The sequence below is a fragment of the Phocoena sinus genome, chromosome 15, assembly GCF_008692025.1.
Source record: "Phocoena sinus isolate mPhoSin1 chromosome 15, mPhoSin1.pri, whole genome shotgun sequence".
Lineage (NCBI taxonomy): Eukaryota > Metazoa > Chordata > Mammalia > Artiodactyla > Phocoenidae > Phocoena > Phocoena sinus.
In genome coordinates this window covers 47523073-47537596 of record NC_045777.1, presented here as the reverse complement: position 1 = coordinate 47537596, position 14524 = coordinate 47523073, and the positions used below count along the sequence as shown (strand labels likewise).

General features: G+C 53.6%; 1 protein-coding gene across 2 annotated transcripts in view; it reads left to right on the top strand.

Moving 5' to 3' along the window:
* The window catches only part of SLC24A3 (solute carrier family 24 member 3), a 465113-nt gene that overhangs the window by 262074 nt on the left and 188515 nt on the right, over positions 1-14524 (top strand). For both annotated transcript variants that reach the window (XM_032606684.1, XM_032606683.1), the window contains exon 3: positions 8744-8820. In XM_032606684.1, the coding sequence (XP_032462575.1) occupies positions 8744-8820 (77 nt within the window). The remainder of the gene's footprint in view (positions 1-8743; positions 8821-14524) is intronic.

Here is a 14524-nt window from a genome sequence, read left to right as displayed (position 1 = left end):
TTTTTCCAAGGCGACAGAGCTCATGAGTGGTGAAGGAGGGCTTCGAATCCAGGTGTTCAGGCTCTTATAAAACCCTGGCTTCCTGTGCTAAGCAAATGTCACCACATAAGCATTTGGCTGAGACGACCTTTGTCAGTGAATTTGACTCTGCTACCTTTTTGAGTAATAGTTTGAGGGGCCCTAGACTGAGGCTTCTGGTTGCCATGACCCGTGTTACATCCTCCTTCACAGAGGTGTTATCCACCGTCTTGCTTCCACACACACATCCACCCATTTGAGTCTAGGACTTCATTTCTGGCTTTTGAAAGGGAGGAATTGCACCCTTAAAAGTCAAGGGGAAAAAAATGGTCCATTTGCCTTTTCTAATACAGAGGGACCAACATGCTAGAAAGTCAGACCTCAACTATGACGGGACGGCTCCTCCATGAACATGGTGTGAACATGGGCTGGTTACTTGCCTTCTTTGGGCCTTGGTTTGCTCATCTATACGTTGAGGATAATGATTCCTATCCCGTAGAAGCAATGAAAAAGTGGTAAATACATATTTACAGTACTCCATAAAGATTAGTTCTGTGCTTCGATTCAGGACGCTTAAATTATTGGTGTGATTTCAGAGTTGAGGCTTCCCTTGCTTCCAGCCTAACCTTTTGTTCACTCATCTGTTAAATCCTCAATGATCAGGACTGTGCATCCTTTATCTTTCTGGGACTGGGGTTAAGTACAGTACCCAGAGTATGCATGGTAAGGGCTAAATAAGTACTTTTTTCTTTTGCACAATTTTGATTTGTTAATAAATTTTCCCTTGTTATTGACAGTCCTTAGAATGAGACGCAAATTCCATTGATGACCTCACAGCAGCCTGCACCCTCCTGTTGCCATCAGGCTCCCCCTTGTACCCCTGTGTTCTGCTCAGCCTCACTGAGCCTGAAATGCCCTGAAACTGTTCTTTTTTTTTTTTTTTTTAAGTTTTTATTGGAAAATCGTTGATTTACAATGTTGTGTTAGTTTCAGGTGTACAGCAAAGTGAATCAGTTATACATATACAGGTATCCACTCTTTTTTTTTTTTAGATTCTTTTCCCAATTAGGCCATTACAGAGCATTGAGTAATTCCCTGTGCTATACAGTAGGTTCTCATTAGTTATCTATTTTATATATGGTAGTGTGTAAATGTCAATCCCAATCTCCCAATTTATCCCTCCCCCCCTTTTCTCTTGGTAACCATAAGTTTGTTTTCTACATCTGTGACTCTATTTCTGTTTTGTAAATAAGTTCATTTGTACCCTTTTTTTTAGATTCCACATATAAGCAATATCATGATATTTGTCTTCCTGTGTCTGACTTACTTTACTCAGAAAGACAATCTCTAAGTCCATCCATGTTGCTGCAAATGGCATTATTTTGTTCTTTTTTGTGGCTGAGTAATATTCCATTGTATATATGTACCACATCTTCTTTATCCGTTCCTCGGTTGATGGACGTTTAGGCTGCTTCCATGTCCTGGTTATTGTAAATAGTGCTGCAATGAACATTGGGGTGCATGCGTCTTTTCGAATTATGGTTTTCTCTGGGTGTATGCTCAGGAGTGGGATTGCTGGGTCATATGGTAGTTCTGTTTTTAGTTTTTTAAGGAACCTCCATACTGTTCTCCATAGTGGCTGTACCAATTCACATTCCCACCAACAGTGCAAGAGGGTTCCCTTTTCTCCACACCCCTCCAGCATTTATTGTTTACACATTTTTTGATGATGGCCATTCTGACCAGTGTGAGGTGAGCCTGAAACTTTTCAAGTTGTGGATACATCCACTTTCACAGATTCTTTTGCAGGTAATTTTATTCAGGGGCCTTCATTCATGACAAATGTGTTCATTTGATCAACGAACACTCATTAAGCAACTGTCTATTACAGGTGCTTAGGTAGGCATAGGAGATACAAAGAAGAATAAATTTCCTCCAGCCTTACCCACGCTTCCCCAGTCTAGTGGAGAAGACACGAGAAACCAAAGGTTGCCTCGAAGCCTCACGTGCAAAATGCTGTAGGGATGCTGAGGACATGTTTGCTATTGCATTGCTTGGATACGCTGGGTAACAAACAGCCCCAAATCTCAGTGGCTAAGAAGAATACAAATACTGTTTATTACTCATGCTACCAGATGTGCACATCAGGGGTGTGGGATTCTGATATCAGTTGCTCAGGGACCAGGCTGATGGAAGCTTCATCCTGACAGATGTTTCCATGAAGGCTTAACCAAGAGCGTGCAAGGTAGTGAGTCAGACGCTGGCTGTGAAAGTCTGCCTAGAAAGGGCAGACAGCCTGTTGTTTTGTTCACATTTCATTAACCAAAGCATACGGCATGGCCCCATCTAACCATGCAGCGGGCCTACACGTGTGCTCCTTCCAGGTCTTGGAACAGGAAGAAATGGGATATTTGTTCACAGGCTGAAAGGCCATCCAAGTTGGAATCCAGTTGTTGGGTGTTTTATTGAATTTTCCCTCCCAGTGTCCTTTCTCAGCTAATAATTCTGTCCTGGGTGTACACAAAAGCTGTGTCCTGGGAGAAGGGCTCTCTGAGTCCATTCACTTGGTATTTGTCATTCTCTTTCGTGGACCCGGACCTGGTAGGTGCTGCCCAGAGAGTGGTCCTGCCCTCCGGGAGCTCACCGGGTGGTTGAGTCCAAGGTACGACTGCAGTTTGTTGGAAAGTCACATGTTGGGTACACACACAGTACGACAGGGCCACCAAAAGAGGGTCGGGAAGGCTCTGTGGGAGGCTGAGTGTTACCACACCTGGCAGACTGGGTTTCCCAATGTTCGTACCAGGGGACCAGGGAGCAGCAGGCATCACGGGGGCGAGGGGTGGGGGAGTACCAGGACAGATCAAAGCGTCTAAAAGAGAAGCACGAAGTCACCCATTGCTGCAGGGGAGGAGCTGGGCAGTGTCAAGACCCCAATTCTTGGTGCGATCCCCAAGGGGCCAATCAAGATGCTCTGGGTATTTTGTGATTAAAAAAATAAACAGGGGCTTCCCTGGTGGCGCAGTGGTTGAGAGTCCGCCTGCCGATGCAGGGGACACGGGTTCGTGCCCCGGTCCGGGAAGATCCCACGTGCCGCGGAGCGGCTGGGCCTGTGAGCCATGGCCGCTGAGCCTGTGCGTCCGGAGCCTGTGCTCCGCAACGGGAGAGTCCACAACAGTGAGAGGCCCACTTACCTCAAAAAAAAAAAAAAAAATTACAAAAAAAAAAAAAAAAAAACCCTGGATGAGAGAAGGGCGTTGTGTTGGTTTGCAGCCTCACAGATTCCTTTCACTCTGGTGTTTTAAGGGAGCCTGGCCTTTTCAGGTGTGTTGATCTTCACTTTGGGCTGTTCCATTGGATCGATACGTAATTAGTACGTCTGAAGATGCCGTGAAAGCCCCTGCTGCATTAAAAAAGAAACCCAAAAAACTCTCCATCCTCTTCAAACCTCCATTTAGACTCATCAAACTCAGGCCTCAGGAAAGTGGCCAGGAGAGAGAAGCAGGCCGCTGATTGCCGTTGCCTTGGTAAGGGGAATCCGCTCCCTCCAGGCTCTGTGGTTTCCATGGGAACAGCACTGCTTGCCTCCGCCGCCCCAGGGCTGGCAAGATGTGCTGGAAAGAAAATTGGGGGAGAGAAAGAGACTTTGAGGATTTTGAAGGTGTTTGGGGGAACCCTCAGCTGGATGTGTTGCTGTTCCTAGCATGACAAGGGAACCTCGGGCTCCCAACAGCCCGAACAGGGAAGCACTTACCAGAGGCTCATGCACTCACGCAGCTCCTTCAGACTGGACGCCACCCTGGGGAAACAGACGCAGAGGCCTGGCAGGCAGGAGTTGGCGACTGGTGGATTTTAACACCAACACTGTGAGGAATGTGTCCTCGGCCCCCTGCCGGGCAGCATCCCACCATCATTATAATTAGGAAGAAATGCAATAGGTACCCGGGAAGCATGGCGGGAGGTGTTTCACACACGCTGTCTGTGCTCTTCCCGGCAACACTGCACGGATGGCATCCACACCTCATCTCACAGATGAAGGAGGTGGGCTCAGAGAGGAGAAAAGATAACGTGTGAGTGGTATAGGTGGGATCTGAACCCAGCCCTGATTCCGCATGGTGGGTTCTTACATGGAATCTAACCAGCAGTCCCAGGATGACGATAAGTTCCCAACAATGGTGAGCATCCTAGCTCAGGCCTTAAGAGACGCCCTTGGTTCTTTTGGATTTGGATGCAAGAAGCACTGCCAAGTGGAGGGCGGCTGGGATGGCATCAGTACCGCCATCAGCTCTGCGGGACGCATTGCAGGCCCCACCTGGTTTTACAGATGAGGAAACTGAGGCCAAGAAGTGCTGGGCAGAGTCTTCCAGTCCAGCGGGCCACCCTGTCTCCGTTCACTCTTCTTGGGCAACTGCAGCTCTTCTGAAAGCGCTGTTTCTGGGGCGTGCTCCGGACGCGCAGGCTCAGCGGCCATGGCTCATGGGCCCAGCCGCTCCGCGGCATGTGGGATCCTCCCGGACCCAGGCACGAACCCGCATCCCCTGCACCGGCAGGTGGACTCTCAACCACTGCGCCACCAGGGAAGCCCTGGCAGCTATTTTCTTGAACCGTAGGGCCAGCCGGGAAAGGCTGACTCACTCCATCCCTGGTCAGTGTCCCAGCCCCCTCCCTTCAGAGCTCTTCATCCTGCTGACACTTATTAGGCACCTGCTGTATGCACTGACCGTACTGTGTGCGTGGACCAGAAGCAGCGGAGACGAGGAGCCGCAGCCATTTTTCAGATGGGCCAACAGGTGGATTGAGGTCCGCAGAGGTGAAGTGACATGTCAACAAAGGCCACACCGTGGGAGGCCTGGGTGTGAACCTCACAGCTCCAGATGCCCTACTGAGGACGCTTTCCGGGGCCCAGGCTGACCCCTTCTTAGGGAGATTAAACACCATCATACCAAACTGCTTTAGAGCCTGGACAGAGCAACGCTGCGTGAAATAACAGCGTGTGTACTGGTAGACGCTGTGTGGGGTGCGTAGGAGGGGCTGATGAGATAAGTCATGAGCACTGGGGGCGTCCCTCCAACAAAGCTGCTGCCCCCGTGGGTCTCTGGTGACAGGGCTGCTCCCGGGACACATCCTCTGTGGCCAGGGTCGTCTGCTTCTGCCCTTCGCAGATGAGCCAGATAAGATTCTAACGTGGTGGATTCGATGCTTAATAGAAGAACAGGTTACAATGCAGCCCACTGTGGTGCGCTCTGAACACTCAGGCACCGCCATGCTAGACTCGGAAGGCACAGCACAACGGCAGTTTACCCAGACTTTTAGGCCCGGGCCCAGGGTCTTCCTTCTGCCACCTCCACCCCACGCCCCGCCGCTCTGTGCTGACGCCAGTTATGCAGGAGCAAGCTAGGGGCTCTTCCTCCTATTCATAGAGACACCCCGTCCCTCTTCCCTTGCATTCCCTCAGAAGGGCGCTTGGAGGATCATGGAGATCATGGGCGTCCCCTGCAGACACCACGCAGACCATGCAGGCATCACCACGCCACGTGCGAGGATGGTTTCTTGATGCGCCTGTGACTCTCTCTAGGGCCTTCTCTGTTCCCAGGAACACACCTGACTTGGCCAGTGCAGAGGTGTGCAGAAGTGTTAAGGGTCTGCCCTAAAGTGTTGAAGACAGCCTTAAACATGACGGATGGGGGTCCATGTATAGCCCCGGGGCATGTTCTGTAGTGGCTCCCAGAGGGGCCCTGGCAAGTCTGAGCCTATGTATCAGCTCCTTCCCTTTCTTATCTTACCTCGCCACTCCCCTCCTGGGGTCACCTGCTGGCCTTCAAACTGTTGTCTGGGGGCCTGCTCTGGAGCGACCCACCTATGAAGGAAGCTCATCTCTTGGAGGGCAAGAGGAGACAGCCCCAGCTCAGTTGTTAAAAGAAATCTCTTTTCGTGACGTTTTTCCAAAAGATGATGTATCTCTAAGAGGGAGTGTGAAATACCTGCAGTATTCTCTGCAAGGTGTGCGTTAGCTCTTTGAAATCATTGTAATAATTTCACCGGCAGCCCAGTGCATGTTTTCAGAGGGGCTGCCATGAAGGGGCGGTCGGAGTGGGAACCGTGTCAGGTGAGGCTTCCCGGGCATACTTCTCCTGGCTGCTCTTCCCACACGCCTGGGATCCACCAAAGAAGACGTCTGTTGCTGTTCAGAAGCAAACCAATTTGAAAGCATTTAATTAACTCTCCACTGCCTTGCATTCCCCCTAGCTGACCCCCTGACACACCCACGCTTTGTCTCAGCCACTGCCCAGCCACCTTCAGCTCAGTGAGGAGGTCCGGCAGGGCCGGCTGCTCTGCTCACAGCCCCCAGCCCCCTCACTGCTACACTGGGATCATCTCACGGAGAATTTCACCGATTTTCTCGTGGCCAGTCATGGGTTCCGACAGGAGGAGACACCCTTGACCGGGGACTAGGAGTTTCTGGCTGGTGATGAATCAGGCACCAGGCCGGGAAGAGCAGATCAAGACGGGGACACTGCCAAGCCTCCCACTCCCCAGAGAGAGAGGAGGGTCCCTGAGCCGTAAGGAAAGAGAAGCCTGAAGGAGAGTGCTGTGGTCCCCACGCCCACTCCCCCCTCCCGTCCCCTCCTCACCCCCGCCCAACACGTGCTTGGCCAGGACTTTGGACAGCATTCAGCCCCTCCGGCGTCAGCACTGGGCTCTGTGGGTCCTTCCCCATCCACGGGCACAGCCCTCAGCCTGGTCCTATCCAAGAGCCCCAGCCAGCTCCCAGGGTTGGCTGGGCATCCAGGCCTCTGCCGAGACCCTCCCCTACCAAAACTCAAAGCCCAGAGGATCCACCTGGTCATGGTCATTCCACTCACTGTTGAGTGCCAAGGGGATTTAAAAACCAAAATGCCTGGATTCGAAACATAAATGTATCACATACTGACATAGTACCCTTGATCAAACCATTCCTGCAGGTCCTGGTGGAGAGGCAGGGATGACGGAGCTGGCATGGTGTGGGCACCTTGCAGACGCGGACTGGTAAGGCTGCCTGCACCGTGGCCTTCACTCCCTTCACCTGCTGCCCTCAGCCAGGGTGGGGTAGGGGGGATGAAAGTAGCTGGCTTCCATATATCAGCACCAGAGGTACCTCGATGCCCCCTCACTTTTCCCACTTCCTCCTCGCTGATGGTAGGCAGTCCCCACGCGTGAATGTTCTGTGTGGCGCCCATCACAGGGCAGACCCTGGTTTCAGTTTCCCCAGGATGACGGCTGTCCTGATCAATACGCTAACCAGGCCAACCACCCAGTCTCCACTTCTGGGGGTAGGTGGGCAATGGGATGGTCACATTGACCCGGGAACTGCCCGGCGCTGAAAAGCCCCGTGGCAGCTGCACAGAGAAATGCAAAGGAACAAACAGCCTACCTGCTTTCCTCTGGTGTGTGGAGGCAGAATTTAGATCAGATCAGGTCCCCTGCTTGGAGGGGCCCCCAGAAGGAAGAGGTCACCGGGTGGAGTAAGATGGTTAATAGATGCCGGGAGCCGGGATCACAGCACGAGGGCGGCCCCGGCCCGTCTGCTGGGTGCGTGGTCCTCGTTGTGGACCCTCTAGCATGGTGTCCGGTCCGGCTGTGCCTCGGGTTCCTCATCTACAGCACGGGAGCAGCAGCTTTCTGTCCCGGGTCAGAGGCGTAGTGGGTGCGAAGTGCAGGGCCCACGCCTGCCAGGAGCAGAGCTCACTGTGTGCGCCGTTGTCAACTCTGCACAAGTCTGTGTGGCCGTCCTGCCCTCAGAGCCTCCGTCTCTGCCCATCCCGGCCTGTCAGCAGCCAACCCATCCCATGGGCGCTGAGAGTTCATACAGACGAAGGGCACATCAGGAAGGACCTGCGGGCAGGGCTTGTCATCTTCAGAACCACGGAGTGGGGCTCAGGGTCGGCCAGGTCCAGGCGCAAGGTGGGCCGGACGGTGACAGGAAATCTGGGCTCTGGGTGCCCGAGGGTGAGAGACAGGCCTGCCCTGCAGGGTTCCCTCTCCTTAGCTTTGCCCCACAGCGGCCATCATCAGCGTCCTGGGTTTGGAAAGTGGGCAGAAAGGATGATTTCTCGTGGTTTCTGCCCTGTACTGGACTCCCTGGGGAGGGGAGGGCAATGTGTTATAGAAGTGAGAGCCGGGAGGGAGTCATAAGAAGCCCAGGCCCCGGGCCAGGGCAGGAGTGGGACAAGGAAAGGAGGGACAGAGGGACAGTTTAGAGCAGGGACTTAATCCTGTGTGTGCCACGGACCCCTGGGTAATCCCTGAAGCCTGCAGACCTCTGCTCGGGAAAACATTCCAGTGTTTGCAAGATGTGTGAGGTGACAGAGGGAGACTGATCCACTGAAATGAAGTTGTCACTGTGTTAGAAGATAGACCTGCACGATCGTGGTTCCCGTGTTTTCTCACGAACCCTTGGTCACAGGTGGCGGTTTGCAAGCCACCCTCACGCTAAAGTGATGAGTGAGCCATGAGGATGGCAGGACAGAGGATCATGAACGTGTCTCCTGGGGGCAGAGCCCGGGTGCTTCTAGCACAGCTGCAGTTTGTTGCCTCCGTTCTTATCTGGAGGAAACACCAAATTCCAGTTAGAGATTTGTGAACATATAGATGTAATCTTTCCTCATCCAGGTGGCGGCGCTGTCCCAGACCTCCCGCCCTGAAAGTGTTGCCACCTGTACTGAGCTGTTTTTCTCTCTCCCTTCTGTAGCCCTGCACGAGTTCCCCAATGACATCTTCACCAACGAGGACAGAAGACAGGGGGCGGTGGTCCTCCACGTGCTCTGTGTAAGTACCCCTCTGGTGGCCCTGTCTTCAGGGCCGGAGGGAAGGCCTAGCGGGGGTCTTGGGGGGCGGGATGCAGAGAGGTGCCCTCAGAGGAGTCTCCCCTCCTGTTCACATGCCTGGTAGGGGGCCTGTGAGCCCCATAGAGGGCGATCTCCAAATGTACTTTTTTTTTGGCGGTACGCGGGCCTCTCACTGTAGTGGCCTCTCCCGTTGAGGAGCACAGGCTCCGGACGCGCAGGCTCAGCAGCCATGGCTCACGGGCCCAGCCGCTCCGCAGCATGTGGGATCCTCCCGGACCGGGGCACGAACCCGTGTCCCCTGCGTCGGCAGGCGGACTCTCAACCACTGCGCCACCAGGGAAGCCCTCCAAATGTACTTTTAAAAAATGTTTTTATTGAAGTATAGTTGATTGACAGTGTTTCAGGTGTGCAGCACGGTGATTCAGTTACGTAATATCTCTGTGTGTGTGTATATATATACGTGTACCTATTCTTTTTCAGATTCTTTTCCATTATAAGTTATTACAAGATGTTGAGTATAATTCCCTGTGCTTTACAGTTAGTCCTTGTTGTTTCTCTGTTTTATATATGGAAGTGTGTATCCAAATGTACTGTTTCTAAGAGGCCACAGGTGTGTACACTGGAAGATACCTGGATTTTTCTTTCCTTGATACCCATGCCCAGGGCGTGGGTTCTGAGGTTGGGCAGAGCCTGGGCTCTCTCTGCTGAAACGCCACCTTCTTGAGAAGGCCTTCCTTTTCCAACCAGCCTTTGTCAACTGCCTGTCTTTCCCCTTACCCAGCTTTACTTTTCTCCACAGCACCGAGCACTGTGACATGATATTATAGAGTTATTTGCTTACTGCCCGTCACCCTCACTCACACATCAGCCCCATGAGAACAGGGACGTAGTTTTGTGCGTGGCTTCCTTCCCAGACCTGTTCCTGGCACATGATGGGGCCAAAGTATTTGTTAAATTCGTGGATTAAATGTAATGGCACGTAGTAGGTGGTCCATAAAAGTGTGTTCTGGCTCTTAATATCCACCACTGCCCTAGCACTTCGTCCACAGGCCCAGTGGCTTGAAGGCCTTTGATTTTCCTTGTCCCCATTCGGAGAGTTTGGGGAGGGTGCAGGGGTGAAGCTGTCTCGAAGGAGTGGCTGCAGAACCAGAAAGACCCAGGGCAGAGGCTCCACTAGGTCCGTCACCGTGCTTTCCCATCTCGGCGGCGTTCACTCTCCCCCGGAATGCTCTTAATTCCGTTCTGGTTACTTATTGCTAGGAAACAGTCTCCAAATTTAGTGACACACCCAAGAACCACTTTCTGTTTCTCATGGGTTCCAGGGGTCAGTAGTTCAGAAAGGGCACAGAGGGGATGCTGTACCCCCGGATCCGGGGCCCGGGGTGGGACGATTCGGACGGCTGGTGGTGACACCGATGGCTGGGGCTGGAGCCATTGCTGCTGGAGGAGCCCTCGAAGAAGGCTCGTCCACCCCCTTGTTTGCTGTCCGTGTCTGCGGTGCCCAGAGGACTAGGTCGCCTGCGCTGCTGACCAGAGCACCTTGGTGTGGCCCCTCCAGCGTGGCTCCACGTGGCAGCTGAGGGTTTGCAGAGGGAGGGTCACGGTGACAAGGAAGCAGCCCTGAATGGCCCGGCCTTAGAAGTCACACACGTCATTTCCAGCGGCCTCTATTGCAGTCACACATACACCATGACTCAGGGGAGGGGACAGAGACCTTACTTTTCCAACCACACCTGACCTGAGTAGGTCAGTGGGCACACCCTGGGCTTTGGAGTCAGACCAGACATGGGTTGGGGCCCAGTTCTGTGCTCCCTGCTTTGTGCGTGGCTTCCGGTAAGATATTTACCCTCTGGACGCATAAGCTGCCCTCAGCGTGACCCCCTTCCTGGTGAACTTTCCCCACTCACCCCAACCGGCCAATACCCTGCCTGAAAAACAGGCACGAGGGATCTTCTGTCAGCAAAGACATTCTCTAAAAATACCAAACGATAGAGCAGACTCTGCAGCCTCCTGCCCTTCAGCGCAGTTACAGGCACCCAGCAGTTACTGTGGATGGCAGCTGCCACCCCTGGCACCAGGGAGCCTTCCTGGTCACCGGGCTGAGAACGCCCCAGCAGCCTCAGTGCCCTGATGCCTCGGCATGTGGGAGATGAGGCTTCCACTCTCGGCCCGGGCCCGAACGGCACGAGCTTCCGTCTCCCAAGGCAGTGCGGTTATCTGCCGATGGCGGGGCTCCACCTCCCACCGGGGTCCTGAGGAGGGTCCGTGCGCCTCGTCCTCCGTGAGCCGAGGGTCCCCGTAAGGCCTCTGCCCTCTGTGGCAGTGCATCCCAGGCAGGCATGAAGGCCAAGTAGACGAACAAGGGTAATTCTCCCCTTTGCTTAAAGGTGCTTTTTTTCCCCACGTGCCTAAAAGAGTGGATATAAGCCTGCAGCTTCACACTTTGTCATCACTGGCTCTGACCCCCATCCTCGGCCCTGGGCCCTGCATCATAGAAACCACAGGGCAGGGAGTCCAGGGGCCAAGGTCAGCGTCCACCCCTTCAAGACCACGCTCCAGGCACCCGGAATTTCAGAATTCTCCACCCAGGCAGCCTGTGCCTATGTCCAAGGACTGCGCAGGCCTCCTCCCCGGACCCACCTCTTAGAGGGAGGAGACCCCAGTGGAGAAGCCTGACCTGCTGCCTAGTGGGGGTCCACGTGCAGGCAGGTGCAGGACGGGGCCGGGCTCGGCCCAGGAGGGGCCCCTCTCCTCCACCTGTCAGGGTGGGCCTGCTGGTGGCCTCCCCAGGGTCAAGGAGCAAGTCTATGTTATCCTACCCTTGAGAGTATAAGCCCCCTGGGGGGACCTGAGCATCACGAGAAACCCTTATGCAGCGTCTGACGAGTCGCAAAACAAAAGCTGCTCAGTCCTTGATTGTTCAGCACTGAGACAAACTGTTCTTTTTACCCGTCCACCCACTATGGCACCCAGCACATTTAAGGCGCTTAGAAATTGTCAGGTGAACGTTGTTGGTTGTAAGAAAGGCCGCCAGGGCTAACCTGAGCTGTTTCGGTGGCCAGTGAACAGATAGATGCATGAGTCAGAGCTACGGGAGCTACATACAGGTTCCTGCACTCAGCCTGCTGGAAAGCATCTCCAAGCCCCTGCAACATGGTGGCACCGGGCTGGACCCTTCTAAAAGCCCGAACACAGCTCACCCTGCAGGAGCCCGCTGTCTTGTAGGCAGGCCCACCTCTGGACCGCTCCCACAGTGTGTGAGCGTGGCCGTGGTCCCCCCAGTGCCGTGGGAACGCAGTGAAGGCTCCACCCAGTGCTGGAGGGCAGCTGAGTGGGTTTGAAAAGTGGGCAGGCATTTTCCAAAGGAGAAGGGGGAAGGGATTCCAGGCAGGAACCAGAAACCCGTGATCGAAGATGTAGACCCTCGAGTCCAGGGGGTCTGGAGTGAGCGGAAACTAAGGTGGGAGGGTGGGAGGTACCAAGAGGTGACTCGGCTGCTGGCTTGGAAGTGCGGGGAAGCAGCCCCCAGTCACCATCCCTCCTCGCCTGGGGAATTGGATCAGGCATGGCCAGAGGTGACCCAGAGCAGTCTGCTCCCCAGCCAGGCGACAGAGGTCCAGGAAGTCCAGCGAGGAAGGCTCAGGGCCATTTGAGTAGGGGGTCCCAGAATGCAGGTACCTGAGGAACACCTCTCAGGACATCATAAATGGGATGTGGGGACTCATCATCTGGCCTCCTCCAGTGAGGGGACGGAAGCCCTCTGTGGGAGGGTCCCAGAGCTGTGTCCTGTCACCCCAGGCCGCCCCAGGGAGAGGGCCCCAGGAACCGACTGGCAGTGATTTGGGGTCTCCACCGGAGTGCCTGAGCCTTTCAGAGTATAACCCAAAACCCGATTAAACTTTACATTTGCACCTAAACTCACATACCCCTTTCCACACAGACCCCGTGAGCTTGCTTTTCACCGGAGGCTTTTCATGTAGCTGCTGAGTTCAGCCGGGTGCTGGCCTCTGGTCACAGGTGGTTCCGAGGACTCCCCCAAACCATCCTTCAATCTTCCTTGTCAAAAAAGCTTACCTCTCTTTTTCTTTCCTTTCACACAAATACTTCCCTCTTTTGTGTGAGCTTTGTGGAAATCACGTAGCCATTTCTCGTTAAAATTTCCCTCTTTTGTGTGAGCTTTGTGGAAATCACGTAGCCATTTCTGGTTAAAATTTCCCCACACTGTGACTTCAGCTTTCCCTTGGCTTTTTCTGGTTTTGTGGCTGTCAGAAATGCTCAGGCCTGAGACTGCACTAGAAAAAGAGTCCTTCCGACTTTCTTTCCATATGGGTTCCTTCCTAGAGTGCAAATCCGTCGTCTGTGTAACTTTATCAGCAATGCCTATCCCCGAGGAAACACACTTGTCTGAGAACTTGCTTTACAGTCAGCCTGTTCTGACGTTGAGATGCTGAAAGCAGTGTTGCCTGGTCTGTGAGGAAATGTGCACCCTAGAAACTCATGGGCCCTGCCCCAAATGGACAAACAAGCCTGTAGATAACTGTGGAATCATGCTTTGTTGGTGATTTATAAATACCTTGTGACATTTTGCTGCTCGTCCTGCATGTAGACAGCTGAATCTCTGCGATTGTGAGCCGGGCTCCACATTTTCTCTTCCAGTGAAGAAGCTTTAAGTCATCAATATTTGAGATTCTTTCTCAAGACTGGTCTGTCTTTAATAATCAGCCTCCACAGCAGAAGTAAATGCCCCCTGTGTGCCTTGTTAGCTTTCGAAGGGATTCTGCCTAAGTTTTGAGCCTTCTTTTTGCATTTTTAGTGTGATTTCTCTCTTTCGGTGGGCAGAGATTTCTACGTGCTTGGGTGTGAGGTGGTAAAGTATCGCACTCCTGGAAATGAACGTGGAGGCCTTACAAACGCAAATTCTGCTAAGTGAGTCTGGAAGATGGGCTGCTAGCTGGTCCAGTGACTCAGACCCACCCATGGACCAGCCCAGGAAAGAAACATCAACGAGAATGTTTCTGACATCCATCCTTATATTCTAAAACCTAGACGCTCTGTGCCCACGGAAGAGACTTCTTCCTCCGAGGAGCTTTTAGGGTCACATCAGGCTTCCCAGGGTGGCCAAAGGGATGCTCAGGCCACCAGGAGGTCCCTGACCATCTGCCTTCAGCCAGCTCTGTCCGGTGGGGGGACTCCCTCGTCCATATGTCCATCCTCACTGCATCCCAGTGTCCAGTGCCCATTTAGTGGCTCCCACGTGAGGAGAGGAGATGGGCTCCCAACAGCGTGGATGTTTGAGAAGCACAGGCAGGAGCCGTGTGCTGGGCCATTGTGCGAGGGCTCCCGCCCAGGGAGGTGCTCCAGGAGCAGCAATGGGGACCGTTCATGTCAGTCCCTGCAGCATCCCCATAGGATGGTGTCCAGGGCTGGATTCCCAAGGTTGGTGGTCTCCCCAGGCCCCCAGCTCCTGTCCACATTTCTCTCCTCCTTCTCTGCGCCGGAAGTTTTTGATCTGGTCTAGGAATTGGGGAAACTCACTCTGTGAGCCTGCATCCAGATTCTCCCTTATTCCCAGATCAGCTTTTTGAACTCAAGAACTTGCTCATTTCTGTCTCATGATTCCATGAAGACCTCCTGTCTCCCCAGAGCTGCAGAGGAAAACAACTGGCACTGGAGGAAGGCCCCTG